The 22550-nt window shown below is 47.1% G+C and overlaps 1 protein-coding gene across 6 annotated transcripts in view; it reads left to right on the top strand.

The window, feature by feature from the left end:
- The window catches only part of ECT2 (epithelial cell transforming 2), a 1267500-nt gene that overhangs the window by 951079 nt on the left and 293871 nt on the right, over window positions 1-22550 (top strand). For all 6 annotated transcript variants that reach the window (XM_069618731.1, XM_069618732.1, XM_069618729.1 and 3 more), the window contains one exon: window positions 11447-11554. In XM_069618731.1, coding sequence (XP_069474832.1) covers window positions 11447-11554 — 108 coding nt within the window. The remainder of the gene's footprint in view (window positions 1-11446; window positions 11555-22550) is intronic.

The following is a 22550-nucleotide window of genomic DNA, read 5'->3' as shown; positions in this document are numbered from 1 at the left end:
CATCACTACTTACTCTACTATGCACCATCACTCAACTAGAACACAGCTATACTCATGATTAATTCTACCTAGCAGTCCACATATAAATACAACCTCATCAACACCTCATCCTAATAAAACACAGATAGCCGAGCACATTCCGGTATAGTTGCTCACATATGCGTCATTCAGGCCTAACGCAGCCAGAACCCAGTCTGGATATCCACCCACCAGACTGCACACATCCAACTGACATCTCCAGCACAACATCTAAACGCTAGGACGTAGCTACCAACCGGCAATTACACCAGCTGCACACTTATCTGGTGCACCCATGCACCCTTCAACACTATATCTCTACTGACCAGAACTACGGTTCCCGAGGGCGTTCAACCTACCATCGCTTTGAGGTCATACCATTGATATATAAAGCGCTATATAAATGCCAAATAACATTTTAATGTGATTATCCAGCATGGTGTCTGGCATGGATTCACATGCTCATGAATATTCCCCATCGTCGGGCTGGGAATCCTCGGTAAAGAAAAAATCAGTATCAGTTTCGTTTCTGATCTGTCTTTCTCAGTAGTAACCAATCACTGGTCTCTGGGTCATACTGCCCCCAGCCAAAGACTCCCCTCTCCCTAAGCCCTGCCTCTGACAGCCATCTTCAGATTTTTACCGCACGCTCAAGTGTTGGGAGTCCTCGTGCTTAGCTCTCGAGCTTTTGCTGCGTTTTTGCGCTTTCTCAAAGAGAATTATCTACATCCGATTAACAGGGATCCAGTCGGATTTTTCTACGCCCCTAATGGGTGAAGATTTTGTCGAGTTACACTTCTTGGAGGATAACAGAAGTTTCTGCGGCCTACCCGAACATGGCCCAGGAGAAAGGAAGCTCGACGCCCGGAAAGCTGTTCAGGGTCTGCCCTGGATGCCAGCTACAGAATGTGTTCAAGGAGGACGAGCATTCGAAATGTCTCTACTGCCTTCATGAGGACAAAACGCACGTGGAGAAGGACTGTGCATTTTGCAGGAACATGTCGGAACGGACCATCAGGGACCGACACCTTCGTCTCTCCCAACTGGCTAGAAGGAAGGAGTCCGTCAGGTGAGAAGAAGATGAAGTCCGAGCGGTCTTCTAAGTCCTGTGAGGGCGCCCTGGCGACGGGGGCCCAACAGAAGGCAAAGCACCGCGAGTCCGCGGGCACCTGGAGCGCCGAACAGTCGGGCTCTTCGGCTGCCATGTGCTGCCGTACCTACTGTCGCTGGCCAAGGCTGGACTGGCTCACGCCTCCATCAAGATACATCTGGCTGCGATCTCCCGATACACCAGAACCACAGGGCTGGCGTCCTTGTGGTCCCATCGTCTGGTGAAGGAATTTATGAAGGGACTGTTCCGATCGTTCCCGCCGGTGAAGGCCCCTGCCCCGGCATGGGAACTCAACGTGGTGCTGACCAGGCTCATGGGGGCGCCATTCGAGACACTGCATTCGGCACCGCTGAAATTCCTGTCATGGAAGACTGCGTTTCTTGTGGCCATCACCTCTGCACGGCGAGTGGGAGAGATCCAGGCCCTATCCTGCAAGCCTCCATACTTGACTTTTCACGACACGAGGGTGTTGCTGAGGACACACCCCTTGATTATGCCCAAGGTGCCGTCGGACTTCCATCTCAACGAGCCCTTGCTGCTACCTGTTTTCTTCCCTTTGCCTTCATCTCCGGCCGAGAGGACTTTGCACTCGCTGGATGTGGCTAGAGCACTGAAGTTCTACGTGGACCGAACAAAGAGTTTTCGGAAGACATCACAGCTGTTTGTGAACTTTGGACCTGTGAACCAAGGGAAGGCTCTCTCGAAGGCTTCCATTTCCAGATGTCTCTCCGGCTGCATCATGCATTGTCATCGGTTGGCAAACCGACCGTTGCCCGGCCGTCCGAGAGCCCATTCGACCAGAGCGATCGCTGCTACCATGGCATTCTTGTCTGGTGTGCCCTGCTGGACATCTGCAGGGCTGCTACGTGGAGGTCGACGCACACCTTCACAAGATTCTACTGCATCGACTGGGATTCCAGGGAGGAGTCCAGAGTCGGCCAGGCAGTGATGCGCAACCTGTTCGCTTAAGGTGAGCCTGGTGGGGAGGAAAGAGATGCTTAATGTTCAGTTTTATGTAATGCTTAATGTTGAGGCTTGCCACCTCCCGTGGTTGTGCATGTGTACTGCTATGTATTCTTATATTCATGAGCATGTGAATCCATGCCAGACCCCATGCTGGAGAAGGAACAAGTTACTTACCTGTAACTGTTGTTCTCCAGCATGGGTCTGGCATGGATTCACATGCAAACCCTCCCTCCTGCCCCTCGACCATAACATCATCCTCATCTTCCACTTACCAGCGACCAACCCTCACACCACTCCCACGATAGGTCCAGCCATCCCCACAAGGAATAAAAAAGACTTCACCAGGGATAAACTACTCCCACTTATCCTTCCTATCCTGAATACATGTGTGTCCCAACATAACGGCCCAACAGTCTTAGTAGACATCTTCAATCAAACACTGTTTAAAGCCATTGATAACATAGCACCGCTTAAACTGCGGAAAGCCAAACAAGCCCATTTGAACTCCTGGTTCACCCTGCAGTTAAGAGCCTTACGCAAAGAAAAATGCAAGGCTGAATCACTCTGGAAGAGCCACCCATGTGACTCTAACAAAGAACGCCTCATCATCACCACCCACAATTAGAAGGAAGCGATTTTTCAATCCAAAAAGGAGACATACAACCAACGTATCATACAAGCGGAATCCAACACTAAGGAGCTATTTAAAATCCTTAAAGAATTGGAATCCCCCTCCCGCACTCCTGATACCTGCACTAAAGACAGTAATTGGCGTAACAACATCCAAAACGCTCTCCTCAACAAAATCACCACCCTGCAATCGAAAATTAACGCCAAACTACCCTACTCACCAACCCCACCACTAAACCTTCCACTACCCCGACAGCTTCCTTTACTCGCACCCCTTTTAGCTTCACCCCACTCACCATCCTCGAGGTCGAAAACATCATTCGCAATTTAAAACCCTCTAACTGCCAAGGTGACTCCTGCCCAGCACCTATCATTAAGGAAGCAGCACATGACCTCGCTCCTTTTATAACCACCTTCATTAACTCTTCATTCCTAACTGGAACGGTACCCAACAACTTGAAGGACGCTTGGGTTATCCCTCTCCTAAAAAAAAAACGACTATAGACCCCGAAACACCAACTAACTACAGACCCATTACCACTGTACCATTCCTTCTCAAAATACTTGACAGAGCAGCATACCTGCAGATTCAGAACTACTTGGAAACCAATAACCTCCTCGGCTCACGACAATCTGGCTTCAGACCTAAGCATGGGACTGAAACAGCTCTTCTTGACCTCAAAACTCAAATAGAGGACCTCAAAGACAACGGTAAACTGGCCTTTCTACTACTACTGGACTTACCCGCTGCCTTCGATTTGGTCAATCACCAAATACTATGTCGGCACCTGAAGTCCGCTGCCCACTTCTCTGACAACGCATCCAACTGGATTAGATCATTCCTCGACAATATGCACATGAGTTTTCTCACCTACTGCATTGGCCTACCGTACACCAGTCCCTTGTGGAGTCCCGCAAAGGTCCTGTGTCTCCCCTACTCTATACAATGTCTTCACCAAACCATTATTTGATGTGCTTGACTATCTGGGCATCACCTACACGAATTACGCTGACGACACCCAGATACTCATACCCATCACTGGTGACTACATTGTTGACTCCAAAGCCCTTAATGACATTTACCTTGTCATACAACCATGGATGGCCCAGCACGAGTTGTGCCTCAACTATGACAAGACTAAGCTTCTCATTTTAGGCACGCAACAGAGACTTAACAAACTGAGTCCCCTGTTCGGCTCCTTTAACATTGACGGTAATCTAATTAAAGTATCTAAAGATACCAAAACTCTGGGTATCTACCTGGACGCCTCCTTGACTCTCACCAGACAAACTAATGCAGTGGCCGCTACGGCTGCTTACACCTGCAAATTGATTTCAGCCTGTCGTCCATTCCTTACCGCCCAGGACTGCATTACCCTGGCCAGGACCTTGGTTATGTCCAAATTAGACTACTGCAATGCACTGTGCCAAGGCACTAACCAGGGTAATCTCAACAAACTTCAGACTACCCAAAATAATGCCATTAGAGCGGCTCTTAATATCCCCCGATCTGCCCACATCTCAGAAACAAGGAAGAACCTCAACTGGCTCTGTCGCCCAAAGGATCTCTCTGAAAGCACTAGCCCTTACATACAAATGTGTCAAACACCAGGCCCCCACAATCTAGCCTCGCGATTCACTCAACATATACCAGCGCGAGCACTTAGATCTGCACAATCCCAAGGTCTTGCGATCCCTAGATTCAAGCTGCAAACCGCTGGGGGTGCCAGCTTCCCTGTCTTGGCAGCCAAGCTTTGGAATCCCGTACCATTCACTATCAGAACCTTACCGTCATTCAAAGACAAAGTCAAGCTTTGGCTAGCTACATCTCACTAACAACCGCGCTTCTGACTCTGGACCCAGTTTTGCTTTGCTCCGGCATTACTGTTCTGCTTATTGCCTTGATTTGTAACGTCAATTATATATTTTGTTTACAATCTGTTGGTACCATTGTGATGATATGTCATACCTTTAATGTTCTGCCACGATATGCGCCCGGTTGCCCTTGGGCCTGGTCTGCTCTATACAAATAAACAAAATACAAATACGGCTCTTCACTTGGTCATACTGGCACTTTGCGTGCAACCAAATCTGAAGATGGCTGCCGGAGGCGGGGCTTAGGGAGAGAGCAGTCATTGGCTGGGGGCAGTATGACCCAGAGACCAGTGATTGGTTACTACTAAGAAAGACAGATCAGAAACGAAACTGATACTGATTTTTGTCTTTACCGAGGATTCCCAGCCTGACGATGGGGAATATTCATGAGCATGTGAATCCATGCCAGACCCATGCTGGAGAACAACAGTTACAGATAAGTAACTTGTTCCTTTCTGGACTTTGTGTTTCTTTTGATTATGGAGCCTGACAAACTCCATGGGCGTTACCTTTTACATTGTCACACAGCACCTTCAGTGCAGTGGCACAGGCAAGTCTTTCAGGTTTCCCAAAGGTTTAAAAACCTTTTCTGGGATAAACTACTGTTTCCCAGAGCAGTAAAGTGAAATTGACTTTACTTAAATGTGTAAGTTTCTAGACCCAAGACACACTATCTTAAAATAGGATGCTGGAGGGGTTACCTAGTTATCCCCTTTGTCTAGCTTCTCATGTAACATTTTTGTTACCCTTTTCTCAGTGAATGGCTGGTGGCAGTGGTTTCATTTTAACTACCGTGGTATGCATTTACCGCGGGCTGCGTTCACAGCTGCAGTAAAGCACCCAAGGGTTCCATTTTTGACCAAATGGCCCCAGTCTTCTTTTTTTGACATTTCTTTGTGGAAAGGTTTTTGAGATTTACTCTGTGCGCCAAACCAGGTTTGGTCCCATTGTTCGCTTTGCCTTTGGCGGGATTCACGAGTGAATCCCGCCTCTGGCTCCACGGTGTCTGGGGTGGGCTGGAAGTGAGGGAGGTGCCCGAAACTCCCTGTGCTTGGTCTCCTAGGAGACCCAAATGCACTCTGTAGTGATTTGCCGGCTGACTGTCCGGCAAGGGCAGCCACCCCGCTGGGTGACTGACAGCTAGGCTGGAATGAATGGGAGAGAACTGAATAAAAGGCAAGGCTTTTGGTTTGGAAGGCAGTCGACCACTGGACGAAGGAACCGAAGAAGAACTTTAAGAGGAACCCTGCTGCAACCGTTGGTTTGCCCGGTGAAGCCCGGCTGCTGTGCTGAAACTCCAAATTGGTATCGACAGAGAAGCCCCTGCAAGGAAGACTACTTCCCTTGAGTTGGTGGGACCAATCGACTCCAAAGTAAGCCACCTGGACATCCTTCTCGGAGCTGGTTGAATTTCCACAGAGTTGCTGCTGGAAACCGAATAGCCAGGGAGAGGAACGCCAGATTGTGTGTGTTGCTAAGTTAGCCATGAGCTCCAGGAAGATACTCCAGTCTCCCAGGACTGACCGAGCCTGAGCCCACTCAACAGAGTGCGGGACCCCAGAAGCAAGGAAAGTCCATCTCGACAGCCAGGAACAGCATTGTTGCTATTTGCGGTAGTCGCGAGGAGTTGAAACACCAAAGTGCCACTTGTTGGAAAGATTGCTGGTTGCGCGCGGTGACCGTCCCCTTGCAGTGAGGCAGTCCCCAGAAGTCCTCTGTCTTGTCCCCACGACTGAGGCCCAGGAACAGAGAGAGCTGCACAGGAACAGAAGTCATCTGCTGTGCTTTTTCTTCAATACAAAGGTACTGTAAAGTCTGAGAGAACTTACCTCTTATTGTAGAGTTCCTTGCATCTTCTACTACTCGCAGGTCTAATCAGCTTGTGGTCCTTGTTAGGCAGAATCCTGTGCAGTTCCCTTGGGGAGCACTACAGAAGATTAGGAATACAGGTGAGAGCAATAAATCCCCTTTGGTATCAGTCTGTACCACAAAGATTTAGTTGGTAGCTGTGGCTGAGAAGTCAGACTTGGCTCAAGAGGGAGATGAGCAGTATTCAGGGTTTACACAATAGACATTCAGTACTATGGAACAAGGAAACACTGACCAAAGCTTTGTCGTAAAAAGAATATATATATTTATTTTATACACTTCTAGTTAGACACATCTATCACAGTTCTTAAAGCAATTTAAATTCGGTCAAAGAAAGTATACACAACTCCCTAGTTAAATTGTAGACAAGTTTGAGCAAGAGTGAAAACTGCAAAACGGCACAGTGAAAACCAAACACAAATGGCACTCTAGCAATTTCTCACAAGGGAGGGAAAGCAAAAGTTGTACAGAAATATCTTCTTACATACCTTAGCAACACTTCCCATAAGTTTGTGAACCAGTTTAAGCAAGGCAGTACATCAGTATAGAAAATACTTAAATGAAAACTAAGCAAAATGGCATTTTACAAGGTTTAAAAGTGGGGAGGAAAGGGTGGTTATAAGTAGGTGCACCAACACAGTTCTAGTTGAGAAACAATCTAGAGAAGGAAGTTCTAACAAATTTAACCAGAGTAAGTAGGCCTATGTCAGAGTCAGTGGTACAGGGCAAGGGCCCAGGAGCAAAGTCTTCTTGTAGCTGCAGTCAAGTCTTTGGTTAACGATTTTGAAAAGGTGGATGCAGAAGGTGAAAGACCATGATTAAGAGAGAGGGGCGGCCAACCCAACAGGTAGGTAAAGGATTTAAAACACCTTTTGCTCTACCACACAGAAAGGGCAGCCTGGCGGAACAATGTACTTTTGAAATGAAGAAGTGGCTCCTGCGGTGGCGGTAGTTCCTGCAGTTTGGGGGATCCAGCAGAGGAAGAGGCTCTCGTCGTGGAGGAAGGTTCGACTTACTGCACTACCCATGGATAAAACTAGCCGCGGTGCTGCCCGACGAATAAAAGGTACGCTCCTTTAAATCGCATTTCGGGTGGACTGGTGCCTGGCTATCTGGCCTCAGAGTACAGGGTACTGGCGATTCGACCAAGGCAGGTCCGGGAAGGTGATTGGCAAACTTGTTGGCCCCACCAGCTCAAGGGAAGAAGGCTCTTTCAGATGAAGATCTTCTCTCGTCGTTTGGAGAAAAGTGGTGAGATGCTGCAGCAGGGCTTCACCGGTGGTTTGGTCGTTGCAGATGTCTTTGGCTTCTCTCCTCTTCGGCTTCTTAGTTCCAGTGGCGACGTCTTGCTCTTCCAGTCCTCAGGACCCTGCTTTTATGCAAAAAGATCCCTATTCATACAGCCTAGCTGTCACTCACACAGTGGAGTGGTCATCTTGGCGGGAGACCCTCCAGCCTATCAGGATAGCGTGCGACATGGGTTGCTGAGGCAACCCTGTCCAGGGGTCCTACCCCCCGACCACACAATGGACCCACCCCAGACTCAGTGGCTCCGAAAGGAGGGCTTCTTGGCAGAAGCCCGCCAAATGGACGAACAAAGGATCCCCTGCCTGGGTTAGGAGTTTAGAGAAAGACACGAGAAAGAAGTTATATCAAAGTTCTGGCAAATAAAACCTACCGGAGTGTTAGGGAGAATTCTCTGTTTGGGCTGAATTTCCCTACCTAGTGAGTCCCCCAGCAGCTTTGCTGGATTTCTGGGGTTTCTTTTTTTCTCCTGCCAAGAGTGAGACTCTTCTACCCTCACTCTTGGACCTGTTGAAGTGTGTTTCCTTGGTTAAACCTTGTGTTGAATGGGCTATGGGGTCTTTTACTCCATAGGGCCTCGTGTATTTTTGTGATGTGGGTCACACAGCACCCTCTGTGCCGTGACTCAGGGGTGTCCTAGGGACTCCCCAACATAGACTCCATACCCTGGGACTGACTACTGTCTCCCAGGGCATGTAAAGTCACCAAAGACTTTGCCAGTCTTGAATCCTGAACAGAACCAGTACAAACCATCATATTGTGGACGTACTGGCTGGGGCAATTCGATTGCCCCAGGGTCTGTTAGTCGAGGGGGCACGTCTCCGTCCCCCCTGATCGAGTTTTGGCTGGTGGCAGTGGAAACTACTTTTTATATTCGACCGCGAATATTTCCCAATGGGATTTCCTATTGTTTTAGGCTAACACATTTAATTATTTATTTACGGTAGCCTTAAACATACCGCCGGTTTATATATTTATTATTATAACTCCGGTTGGGACTTTTTGCCAAAACTTGATTCTAAAATGGCGTTGGCGTTCGCCTCTGTAACTCTGACCCAAAGTGGAGCCCTTTGTTCCACTTTTGGCGGGCTTCTCCACAGAAGCCCTCCAAAGTGGTGCCACTCTGTCTGGGGTACTTAGGAAGGGTGGAGGGGGATTTAGGCACCCTGGACTGAGTTACCTTGGTAACTCAAGTCGCACTCCATCCTGATTGGCCCAAGTGGTGAGCCGGCCGGCTCACCACTTAGCATGTTTGAGTGACAGCTAGGCTGGGTGAATGGGGGTTTGCTGCATAAAAGCAGGGCTTTGGGGACTGGAACTTCAGAAGTCGCCACAGGACCAAGAATCCGACGAGGAAAGAGCTGAGCCGACCTGCTTCGACGACACCACCCGGTGGAGCCCTGCTGAACCATCTCACCACTTTTTCCGACGACCGAGGAGAACTCTTAACGGAGTGGCTCCTTCCCGTGACTGGTGGGGACAACCAGTTTTCACCTTCTTTCCGCTTCTCGAGGTATCTCGTGGCCGCCTTGCCCGTGCCAAGCACCCCGGCAACCGGAATACCACACTTTTACCCCTAACCGCGAAAGTCGGTACAACCCTTTAACCGGAGGACTCCGCGGCTGGTTTCTTCCCGGGCAGTGCAACGACCTTCTTCTTCTGCTCTTCAGCGAGAACTTCTTCTCCCCTGACCGACGTCGAGCCTTGCTGCCACTGCCTGGAACAACTGCCACCGCTGGAGGATCCTTTCCGCTTAAGGTACCGTGTTCCGCCTGGCTTCCCTTGCCACCGACTGTACGGGGTAGATTTAGCCCCCGGCTTTCGAACCTGGGAGTGCCTGGGACACCCTGGCTAAACTTTCTAAGCCACTCTAAACTCTTTCTAACTCTTTGCAAGACTTTGAATCCCTACTAACAGTGTGATCTTAGGCACATTTTCGCTCCGGCTACTCTAAGAGTGGGCCCTGCCTAGTGACTTTTGCTCACCTGTGACTTTGTACTTCTTTGAACCTATTGCAAGTGTTCTGGACCTTAGAGTGGTGTGTTTAACCTATTTCTGTTTCTTTTATCCCTTTCTTAACCTACTAGAGTGTCATCTAACGTTAAGCGCTCACCTCTGTTAATTATGTGGTGTTAACTTAGAGTTGTCTAGATAGGAGTAAGGGTTGAAACTGCTTTCATTATAACTGTGTTCGAAGTGTTTTTACTATATTTTGCTAGAGTGATTTCAACTTATGTGTGTCTAAGAAATAAATAACTATATACTTTTGAAACCAAGCTCTGGTCAGTGTTTGCTTGTGCTATTGTATTTGAGTACCTATTGTGTATACTTTACATACTGCCTAACTCTTCTTGAGGGAAGTCTGACTGCTCAGCCACAGCTACCAAGTAAATCTGGGTGGTGCGGACTGCTACCAAGTGGGTTTACTGCTATACCTGTAGTCTTAAATCTTTTGCAGTGTTCCCCAAGGGAGCTGCACAGGTTTCTGCCTAACACGGAGTAAAGTTAATATTAAAATACACCGGCGGTATGTTCGAGGCGGTCAGAAAATGTGGTAGCCTCGAACAATGAGAAAATCCCATAGGAAAATATTTGCGGTCGAATATTTACAGTAGTAACCACTGCCATCAGCCAGAAACTTTTGAGAGAGGGACTGTACAGTTCCCTCTCGAAAATGAACATAAGGGAAAAACTATTAACCCTTTGCAGTACCTCCATAGTAAGATGGGTTGTACTGGTTTAGTTCATAAAAATTGACTAGTAAAGTCAATCGAGATTTTACATGCTCTGGGAGACAGTAGTCAGTCCCAGGGTATGGAGTCTCTGTTTGGGTGTCGCTACGACACCCCTGTGTCACTGCACGGAGGGTGCTGTGTAACACATGTGAATAAAGATGGTTCCTATGGAGGTGAGAAAAACCCCATAGACCTTAAACATAAAAATAGCCTAGAAGACATAGCAAAAATGCCTAAGAGTGGGAAAAAGAGTCTCACTCTTAGCAGGAGAAAAAAAAAACCTTCAAATCCAGCACAGCTGCTGGGGGACTCTATAGGTAAGGGAAATTAGCCATAGAATGAGAATTCTCCATAACAGTCCTACATTTGATTATTTTCTTCAAAGACTTCTAAAACCTGTGCAAAGACTTTTCTACTTACCTACCAGAAGTGCTTCATCCTATATAAGACTTTTGCCCATTGACTTTGGCCTAGCCTGTTATAATGAATGACTCTGCTGTAGGGATCCAAAAGTATTTGCCTGCTTAAGAATATTTGTGGTCTCTTGCTTGTTCTAATAACCTTTTCCTTTTACGAATTTATAACTTTATTTCGAAATGCAAACCTGAGGGTGTGGGTTGTGTCTGTTGGCCATCCCAAAAAGGTCTTCACTGATTTTAGAATATTAAGAGTATGTGTTTTGAAGTGTATTTGAGTGTTACTTTTATGTTGCTCCCAAGAAAAGTTTCAAACATCCCCATACTCCCAGCAAGGTAGCGTACCACGCAAATGGTACTCAAATTTCCAAAAACCTCGTCGCCAATGGTAGTGGGCTGTTCAATGTTTCAAGACCCGATATTGCTTCCTTCAACTTTAATGTGTGGGGCATAAAGAGGGAAATCATGCCATGCTTCATTTTAGTGTTTTGCTGAATTTAATCATGGTTATTTCTTTGTAGGAAAGTCTCATTTATACCACGGATGCAGATTCTCTTGAAGTAAACACAAAGGATATGGAGAGCACCTTGAGTAGGGCATCCAGAGCTATTAAGAAGACCTCAAAGAAGGTCAGTAGATTTCGATTTTCCATTTAAGTTCTCCAGTTTAGTAATGCCTGACAAATCCGCTTGTGTTTTCATTTTAGTTGCATTGTGTTTTGTGATTTTATACTAGACATTAATGAAAATGTGAACTAGACCTTATAGTTTTTACAAGATTTTCTATGAAAACAGCAATGTCCTGACTTGTCCCATGCCCATTTGTATTCCTCTTATGTGGATGGGGAAAAAGATTGTCAATGCAGAATCCATATTCTGTGGCAATTCAGATATCTGCTATTCATACTAGTTCCTACTTATTGTTTAGTGCAGTCTGCTCGTTTTTATCCAGGTTCCAGATCCACAATGCAATTTTTGCTCCCTTCCAGGCTCATCAGAACGTCCTACCCACTGACCAAGGAACTCAAATAAAAAAAACGTTTTTAAAGGGTCGGGCACGATTTCTCTGTGCAGCTTGTGGTTATCTGTTTAATTTCTTTTCTCTGTGGTGTTGCTACGTCCTCCCATGTTACTCGTATTCCAGTTTTGACTATCTCTTCAGCAACAGTTTATGGAGGATCTCCTGTGTGTGCGGTCTTTTGTCTTCAGGCCGAGTACTTCTACATTAACATAACTTCTGACTGAACAATTTGGGAGTTCAATTCAGGCCTTTGAGCTGGCTGCGTCCTTGGCATCTTTGCATATTCAATAGTGATGAATATCATAGGGATTATGACCAAGAAGTAATGAAGACCACTTTGCTATCCCCGAATTACCTCCTTGTTTTTTCAGTGCTCATTACTCGAAGATCTTGCCTACAAATCAAAACCTCCTGATGAGCAGGGAAGGTCCCACTGTGAAATGGAATTTAACTGTCTTGTGTATCGTGCTTCTGCCACTTTATGCAGGCTCATGCCATCCTTGCTGTTCAATGAAGTGGAGGGTTCTGGAAGTGAGGTTCGGGGAGAGGATACTTCCATATGCAAAAGTTGTGGTATTGATTTGTGCATATTGATGGCACCAGCTATCTAGGTTCTAGTGTGATTCTAGGTAAGTTTGGTTAGGGCATATGTGGTGTGTTGCCTTCAGAGAGCTTCAGGGTGTATTATGCTCTTCTGTAAGGGGGTGGGCCTCGTTTCACTGTGTGAGCAAAGATAGCTCTGTGTGTCATGCTCTGAAGGTTGGAAAAGTGAAGAGTGGTGATAGTCAAATTGGGGATTCTACCAATGGCTGGGCCCCTGCATTGCATAAATGTTTTGGTTGTAAGGAGGAAGCATGCAGCTAGTTAATGGGTAGGAAGGTGTTAAGATGGTCTGAAAAGCCCCAGTTTAAGCAGAAATAAGAGGCATAGAAGTCCCGCACTCAATAATGGAAATAGTCAAAGTGAAAGGCAAAGCCCACTTTATTAACAATCCAACAAAAAGCAGGGACAGCATAGAAATAGAAGCATTGAATTATGGTATCTCTTGGGGCTCTCATGCAAAACAGATCATGAATCGGCGTGAAGGGATTGGATAAGGGAATTGACTATATTATATAGGGGTTACTTTTCTAATTTGATATTTATCTGATGGCTCCACCTGAGAACACCTCTAAATTGATAAGGGTGAATGCATGTCATGTCTACAATATCTGATTAGTTAGTGCAACATGTACTGGGTGGCCTAGCGTTGAGGGTAGTTGAAAGGTCGTCATCGCATGAGTCAGACAGGAGTAAGGGGAGAGAGGCTCAGGAACTGCTTTCCTTTCAATTAAAAGATACTATCCATAATCCAGCATGGAGTCTGGCATGGATTCACATGCTCATGAATATTCCCTGTCAGGCTGAGAATCCTCAGTAAAAGAAAAAACTGTTTCACTTTCACTTTAAAACTGTTTCTCCTAAACCAATCGCTGTCCTTCAGGTCACACTGCCCCATCCAATGACAGTCCTCTCCCTAAGCTCCACTCCAGGTTGCCATCTTCAGATTTGTACAGCACGTTTTAGTGTTGGGAGTCCTTAGTGCTCTGAGCTATTTTATCATATTAGTAATGTTTTTTTTACCGATTATTGTCTCAGCGTTCGACCAGATGTTGTTGGGTAAAATATGCATATCAATGATAAATATTCCTGACCTATGTCAACCCCAGAACTATTTGCTTTGACTAGGTAGCTAGTTTACCTTGTCACTAGGTGAAGGGCAATCTTTTTCCCCCCTCACCTAGTCTTTTACTCTTTTTTTTTTTATGGGGGTGACCTTTTTATGTCGCTACATAGTGTATGGTAAAAGTTAGTTTCTTCCAACTGTTGGGCTTAGGCTGGGTTGCCCATATGGGCTCCCCTGTTCATTTCTCTTTCATGTACTTGTGTGACTACAGTTCCCAAGTAGCGAAGAGGGATTTTCATCCCCCTTTATATTGTATATAGGGAGCCAGACACCCCACCTTTTGTGGAGTGTGTTGTAAATAGCTCAGATGATTGTGGTGTGGAATTCCACACTCCACACTCCATGTTCCATGTTTATCGGGGTTGGGGGGGGGGGTTTCTAAGGACAGTTACTGGGAGTTGTTGTGGGAGCTGGGTCAGCACTGGCTACAGGTCGATCAAATAAAGAAGTACCTGATCCAACCGCCGTGTATGTGCTTACTTACAACACTGGTGACGAGCGGTCGACCTGTTCCCACGCGCCTTATTTTGGCCGGTGTTACTGCCCAGCGATCCCTGTTGGCTGGTCTCCCTCAACGTCCTGCTGTACCGCTGGAGCGGGAGTCTGCCGACTGTCGCCAGAGTCCTGTCAGCCGGCACCGCTGTTGAGGGGCTGCTGCTCAACGAACGATGTGCCAGCAAGCTGCGCTCCCCTCCCTGGGTCGAGTGTGGCACCGTCTGGTGCACCTTGACGACGAACTGCAGGTGAGGGTAGCCGTAGCCCGAATATTTTCCCCCGCCCCGTGGGATAGGAAGGGGCGGGGTGGAGGCATATCAACAGTATCCAATTGCTGTGCGACAACTCGGCTCTGGGAAAGACCGCCTCTGGCGCAAAGCGAGCGCCAGCCAAGGGAACTGCCTTGAAGAAAAGGAGGAGCGGTGTCCGCCACAGCCTCCGCCTCCCATCAACTTGCGAGAGAGTGCCAAACCCGTATCCATTTGCAAAGCGACATATCTTGTTCTGGGAAGGACCGCCCCTTTGCACATATCGAGCGTTGGCGAAGTGTGATCGCTCTTGAAGAGAAGGAGGGGCGTTGTTCGTCGCAACCTCCGCCCAACTGTCAGTGAGTGAGAGTGCCGTATCTTCCTAGCCGCCCTGTATGTTCACAGGCGCCCAAGGGAAGTTACAACATGACTGCGCACTGCATGGCATTGAACTGCCAAGCTTGATGATACATTGCATCTGTTCGATTGTAGTTTAGAGGTGTTGGGAGCTCACAACTCATCCCAAGCGTTCTTCTGTTCCGACACACATAGAAACTGTGCTCCAGTGCTGCCCTGCACGTCCAAGAGACCCTTGCTCCTAAGTACTGTCCCTAGAATTGTACTTGGCGTTCCCCAAACATGCAGCATAGCAATGCTCGCCCTCCTCCCGCCTTCCTACCCAACCCCGGCGAGCCACCCATTGCCTGGGAACTGTGGGTAGATACTTTCAAAGTCTACCTAAGAGCATCAGGAAGACCAGATTGTCTGACGACGACAAGGAGGCAGCTTTGTTGAATTGCCTTGGCACAGAAGGTCTTAGAGTCTTTAGACATTTGCCAGGGGCCAGTGTGCGGGCCGCCCCACCCCCCGGATAATGGAGAAGGTGGGTACACTGCGCAAGGAGCTGTGCTGGCATATGAAACTGCTCTCAACAAATTGGAGGGGTGTTTTGGCAAAAGAGCCAACGTGGTTCTAGAGAGGTATCATTTTTTTTCAAGGGCGCAAGGCATTGAAGGAATTGACTCCCATGTTACTGCCCTGCGTACACTCATAGCATCGTATAAATTCACGGGTGTGGTGGATGAATATATCTGTGATCAAATTATGATGAAGACGCGTGATAAGAGTCAGAAAGGTTATGGACTGAGAAAGACCCACCCCTGGAGAAGGTGATCGAAATCGCTCGTGCTATGGAGGAGTCTAGGAGAAGTGTAAAAGAAATGTCAGAGAAGAATGAAACTGTACACATGGTCCAGGCACGCAGGAGTGAAGATACCAGATCTAGAGACAAAGATTCTAGAGGAACGTTCAACCCTAAAGATGGGTGTAGGAGGTGTGGCTGTCGTGGGCATTTGCCAGGGGCCAAGGAGTGCCCAGCAGCCGCCGTAGTTTGCAGGAAGTGCAAAGGGAGGGGGCATTATGCCCGTATGTGTAGGAGCACCGCTCCCATCAAGGAAACCATGAGAATGGTGGATTTGGGTGATGGTGATGAAGAGGTGACGGTAATTAGTTATGTGGGTCCCTCTCGGGCAGTGACGCGTGTGCAAAGGAGGGTTTGCTGTTGAGTGTGGGCTCAGAAGAAAGAGTGCATGGGCCACTCTGTGCATAAACGGTGTGCCTGTGGATTTGATGGTTGATACAGGATCCCCCTATACAATGATATCTCCAGAACTGTATTGTGCTAAATTTAAGAGGAGGGTGACCGACTTGTATCCTTCTGATATCAACCCCTGCACCTATGGGCGTGTCCCTATTAGGGTGCTGGGTTTTGATCGGGTTGATATAGAATTTCAAGGGCGGAGAACTCATGGGAAACTATATGTAGCACATAAGGGTGATCCCGTTGTAGGTAGGGACGAGCAGGCAGCCCTGGAAATAGAGGTTCGCCCTGGGAAGGCTGTTCCTGTTCTGAGTGTGAGCAAGGACGGTAAAGAACTAGCTACCCCCTTGACGGCTAAGTCACTTCAGAGAAGTTTTCCCGCTGTTTTTACATCCAAACTTGGCAAGTTGCGGGGCTTTGCACACAAGATAGTTTTGAAAAGGGGTGCTGTGCCTGTAGTACATAAGGTTCGACGTGTTCCCATTGCAGCCTGTGAATCTCTTAAAACAGAGCTCGACAAGCTCATGGAGGCAGGGGTGATTGAAGAAGTGGAGTGGTTGGCGCCTGTGGTCCTGGCACGCAAATGGGATGGGGGGGGTTGAGGATGTGTGTCGACCTCAGAGACCTAAATTGTAACATCTGGATTGACAGGCATCCTTTGCCGAACATTAGTGAAATGCTCTCCTTGGTGGGAGGGGCCTCCTGTTTTTCCACCTTTGACCTCTCGTCTGCCTATCACCAGATACATTTACACATGAAGTCACGCCCCCTCACCTCATTCATCACTCCGTTTGGGGCATTCCGTTTTTGCCGGATGCCTTTTAGTTTGGCTTCTGCGTCAGCCGTTTTTCAGCGAGTGATGCAGAAGTTGTTTGCGGGTGTCCGTGGCGTTGAATATTTTCAAGATGACGTATTGGTATGGGGGAGTTCTCACATGGAACACGATGAAAGGGATTTGCAGGTGATGGGTGTATTGGAGAGGAGTGGTCTCACGGTTAAGATGAGCAAGTGCAAGGTGGGAGTGGAAAGTGTGATTTACCTCGGTCATACCTTAGATGCCCATGGTGTTCATCCTAAGGAGGAGTTAGTGAAGGTTTTGCGTGACGCGCCTCCTCCTGTTAATAAGGAGCAACTGAGATCATTCATGGGTCTTGCAGAGTATTATAGTAGATTTGTGCCTGGATATTCTGACAAAACAGTTGCCATGAGGGCCTTGCTCAGAAAAGGTGTAAACTTTGTTTGGTCTGATCAATGTCAGAGTGAGTTTGTAAAGTTGAAGCTGGATGTTGATCAGGCCCCCTCCTTGCCCGTCAAGGAAAACTGTTTTGACTGTGGACGCCAGTGAATACGGTGTTGGGGCAGTGTTGGAACAGTGGGAAGGTGGCACATTTTGCCCCATTGCATTTGCATCCAGGGTGCTTAAGGAGGCAGAGCGCAAGTATGCTGTGATCGAAAGGGAGGCTCTTGCTGCTGTCTGGGCCTCGAGGCATTTCAGAACTTTCCTATGGGGTGTTGAGAATACCTTACGCACCGATCACAAGCCATTGGTACATGTTTTGACGACCAAGGGGTTGTCCCAGGCTTCGTCCAGGATCATGCGATGGATGGCGGACATGGGGAAGTTTAATTTTAAGGTTGAGTATGTACCTGGTCTCAGGAATGCTGTCGCCAACCGTCTATCCCGTTTTCCGCGCCATGATGATGTTGATCGTGCTCAGGAATTGTCCGGCGACAATTGTACCCTGATAGCTGGCGTTACGCCAGCCGTTTGCGAACAGGTGTGGAGTGAGGAGTGTAGTCAGGATCCGACTTTAACTAGTATCAGGTCTGCTCCTAGGTCTGGAATTCGTGATGAGGAGCGATCAAAGTTGTTTGGTCATGTCTGGCCAGAGTTGTCAGAGGGTCCTTGGGGTATCGCCAGGGGTTTAAGATTAATTCCGCCAGAGTCACTCAAGGGCAGGCTGGTAGACTTGGCTCATGAAGGACACCTAGGAAGGTCAATGACTAAAAGGAGACTTGGGGAAGTGTATTGGTGGCCCAGAATGGATGATGAGAGGATCGTTGAGGATTGTGCAGCGTGTTCTGCCAGTGACGAGAGCAAGGTGACTGCCACCCAACCCATTCATCCCGTGGAGGTGCCCAAAGATGTGTGGTCTAAAGTGGCTGTGGATATAATGGGGCCAATAGACTCTTTGGGTGGCGGTCTGAGATTCATTGTGGTGGTGGTGGACTACACCTCCAGGTGGGTGAAGGTCACGGCGCTGTCCTCCGCTACTACTGATAAAGTGGTAGAGTTCCTTTCAATGGTATTCGATAGGGAGGGCGTTCCTGCCGGAATCGTCATGGATAATGGCTCTGTTTGTGTCAAGTGCTACACAGGAGTTTTTCACCAATTTGGGAATTCGTCACCATAGGGTGTTCCTTTTATAATCCATCTGCCAACGGGCTAGTTGAGCGCATGAACCGCTTCGTGAAGGGGGCCATACAACTAGCCTTTGCCAATGGTTTGCCATGGTGCAGCGTGGTTTCTGAGGCACTTGGAGCTTACAGACTGACAGCAGCAGCCCTTACGGGTTTGTCCCCATTCAAGCTAATGAGGGGCAGGAAGCCTGGCTCCGAATTGAGGGTTTCTGCTCTCGGTGGTGGCGGTCAGTCACTGGTAGATATGGAGGAAGTTTTGGACAAGGTGCGTCGTAAACGGGTGTCTTTTTGGCAGGGGCAGTTAACTCAGGAAGCCCTTGCAGGTGGAGGTTGGAGATCAGGTGGTCGTGAGAAACCCGAGGTTTGTGGCCAAGGGTTTGAGCAAATGCATGCAGCCGCGTCTGGCGACCAAGGCTGGACGTGGTTATGTAAAGCTGGACGATGGTTCCAGATGGAGCTTCAGACGGATTGTGGTTGTGAAAAGAGGTAATGTTATTGAGGGGGAGGGAGATTCCTCGGAAACCAGAGGCTCTCTAGTTGGTGGGGAGGATCCTTTGGATGCGAGCGGCATGTTAGTTGGTGATAGCATTGGTACGCCTGTTGGCAGTGGCTGTCGTGACGTGTTACCTTCCCCTTCGAGGGATGGTGGTGGTGTTAGTGTAACGGAAAGCGTGAGTGCGGACGGTGTGGACCTGGAGAGAGCAGAATGTATGACCACCAGTCCTGTGGATTCCGCTGCTGCCCCTGTTTGCAGGGGTGCAACTATACTGCCTCCCAGGGTGTGTCACTCGATTTTCAGGTTGCGCAAGACTAACCCGTCTAGGGAGAGATTTCCCTCCAAGTACAATGAGTTTGTTCTCGGTGCTATTGCACGCTGATTCTTTCTTTTCTTTTCCTCCTTCCTTCCTTCTATCCGCTTTGCATTGAGTTCTGTGTGTGCGGCTGTTTGATTGTTGCATGGGTCTGTGTTTGTTGTTTTGAATGTGAAGGGGGTGGGGGAGTGCTGTAAATAGCTCAGATGATTGTGGTGTGGAATTCCACACTCCATGTTCCATGTTTATCTATGTTGGGGGGTTGGGGGGGAGGAGGGTTCTGAAAGGACAGTTACTGCGAGTTGTTGTGGGAGCTGGGTCAGCACTGGCTACAGGTCGATCAAATAAAGAAGTAACTGATCCAACCGCCGTGTATGTGCTTACTTACAACAGAGTGCTGGAGGGATACCATGTATCCCCTTTCTTACATACCTGCTAACATTTTGTAACAATTGGGAGTTTTACATGAATGGCTGGTGGCAGTGGTTTTTCCTTTACAACTTTAATTCTTTATTACTCGCAGACTGTTAAATCAGCCTCAGTAATGCACAGAAGGGCCACAATTTTTCTAAAACGGTGGGATCCATCCTTTTTTGCCATTACTTGTTTGCTTGAAGTTTCTGAGGTGTTCCCCTGCCATTCTAGGCGGGAAGAAATCGCGGCTGAGATGATTTCCAGCGACCAGAGAGCCTGCTGTGTAACCTGAGCCTGCTGTTACCATTCCTTCGAATCAACCTGGGGATCCCGATACACCCAGACCCAGAGCCTGTTGAGACCCGCTAGACTCCAGACCTGCATTTTGAGCCATCCCACGTCGTGCTGCAATACCCCAATACCCTGGGACCAAATTCTGTGGGCATCCTGCAGGACTTCCAAAGACGTGAATAGAGTCCGAAAAGTCTCCTCACCTGTGTGCTGGACCATGCAAATGATGAGAAGCCAACCAGTGATATTTATCTTTTTTTAATATTTATTTGTGTGGGTTATACATAACCTTTACAAAAACATTTCAGTATACAAAAACAGAACTAGATAAATATAAACAATTCATCTTACAATACATAAGCCATTTAAAAACGCAATTGATATATAACAAAAAAACAGGAAATTAGGAATCCAATAGTTGTATTTACAGATACATTCATTGTCTGCGACTATAATTTTATAATTTTTACAACCCACCAGAGGAGCACTAGTGATTCACTGATATAAAATTCATTTACACAGGTCATATGGTGGTACTAACAAACAAATATTTCTTTAAAATCTTACTATCGCAAGCTGCAGTGAGCGGTCACTCCCAAATAGCATTTTGAACCATAATCTTTCAAGGTCCACATTATCCCCATTCACAAACTTTAGAAATAGTCTATACAATCACTTTGCAATGAATCACACTAAACTAAAAGTTGCTGCAGGCTTTCAGACAGCCCCAGAGATGCCACAGAACCTACACAAAGATGGTATTCCGATCCCCCTTTCCTGTTGATCTGTGATTTCGCTAGTCATCAACACATTACATTTAAAACACATAAATTAATTGCGCCATCTTTTGTCCGGACACTTAATCAGATATAACTCCATGCTGCCACCAATTTTATACCCTGACACCAAATGCTTATATAATTTGGCTGCTGCAACCTTAGCACAAGTAATGTTCCAATCTAATCGCTCTGCATAGTTTTTTGCTTTATTTGGATTAAATATAAGCAGCTCACACATTGTACCAAATGAAGCTAGGTACACTAAGGATTCCTTTTAATTCCTTTAGGTATTCTGAGACACATGTACCAGTTCGTATCCCCTTACCCAACAAGTCGTAAATAGTATCTTTGGAGCTAACAATTAATTTCCTAAATAGACATACTCGGCGCCACATGACCATACTTCTAATGGAACACAAACCCAACTCGTAATGTAAGGCTTCCAGTGGAACACACTTACGTAGGCATCTAAACACTGATATTAATATCTTTGCCTCGTATTTGTCCAATTCATCAATTGCCCACTTAGGGAACAGTTCTAAACCATAACAGAATTAAGGAATCGATTTGCCTTTGTAGTATCGCAATGTCGGTGCAAATGAGAATTTCCCATATTTCATATCAATTCTTTTTAGGTGGACAATTTGTACCTGAACCTTGGTATCAAGAGCCATTCTGATTTTCCACTTGTAGGGCTACATTGAAACCTCAAAATTACGTTTTTCTTTGCGTTTATCAGGAGCGAATTTGCAGCTGTATGATCTCTAAATGAGATTAATAGGCGTTGCAGTCCTCGCGGGGTATGATCGAATAAGTCATCCGTGTAAGCCGTCCAGGATACCTTAATTCCCTCCACTGTTGGTGGCACAAAGGCGACTGTTTCTAACGCCTTACCAGCATCTGATACATACAAATTGAATATTGTGGGGGCAAAAACGCAACCCTGGCGCAAACCATTTGTAGCGCTAATCGCCTTTGTCAGGGTTCCCGTGTTATTTAGGCGGACTTGTAGTTTAGATCCTTCATGCAAATGGTACAGTTTTGACAATAGGGAAGGTGGCAATCTCATTTGGTGTAGTTTCCCCCAAAGGATACTCCTATCCACCATGTCGAAAGCCATAGTTAAGTTTATGGATGCTACATAGACTGGCGCACTGCCTTGTTTCCACACTTTCCACTGCAGGATATTAATCAGTAACCCCCCTGCATCAATACCCACCTTTTTTACGGAAGCCAAATTGCAACTGGGGTAAGATCTTATTTACCTCTGGCCACTCTTGGATGCGTTTCAATACCAATCCCGATAAAATCTTTGAATCCGCATCCAAGAGTGCAATGGGTCTGTAATTTGCAGGAGATGACCTATCACCTTTTTTGTAAACCGGCACTATATACGCAATATGCCATCTATTCGGAATTACTCGCACCCTTACTATATCCTTATACAGAATGAATAGGATTTTTGCCCAAAAATTTACATTTCCCTTAAAAATGTTTCCCAAACCATTCGGCCCGGCCGCCCTAGAGGATGCCTTACTTATCAGCATTTTAATGTTTAGTTCAAATTGAAAATCCCATGGGTGTTGGATGACCAAAGTTGGTATTTATTTTTTGATCTTAGTCTAGGCATATACAATACCAAAATGACCCTTCCACTGTTCCGATATTGCACAGGTTTGCATTTGGGCCTGTTGGATGTTTCGATTGCTTATAAGGGCCCAATAGGATCTAGCAGTGGGATCACTTAAAGCTGCAAACATAGCTTTGCTTTTCAACTGGTACAACTTTGCTCTATGGGCTTTAATTTGATACTTCCATT

The sequence above is a fragment of the Ambystoma mexicanum genome, chromosome 10 (genome assembly GCF_040938575.1).
Source record: "Ambystoma mexicanum isolate Mex_15411 chromosome 10, UKY_AmexF1_1, whole genome shotgun sequence".
Lineage (NCBI taxonomy): Eukaryota > Metazoa > Chordata > Amphibia > Caudata > Ambystomatidae > Ambystoma > Ambystoma mexicanum.
Note: the sequence above shows the minus strand (reverse complement) of the source record. Positions and strands in the feature narration are given on the sequence as shown.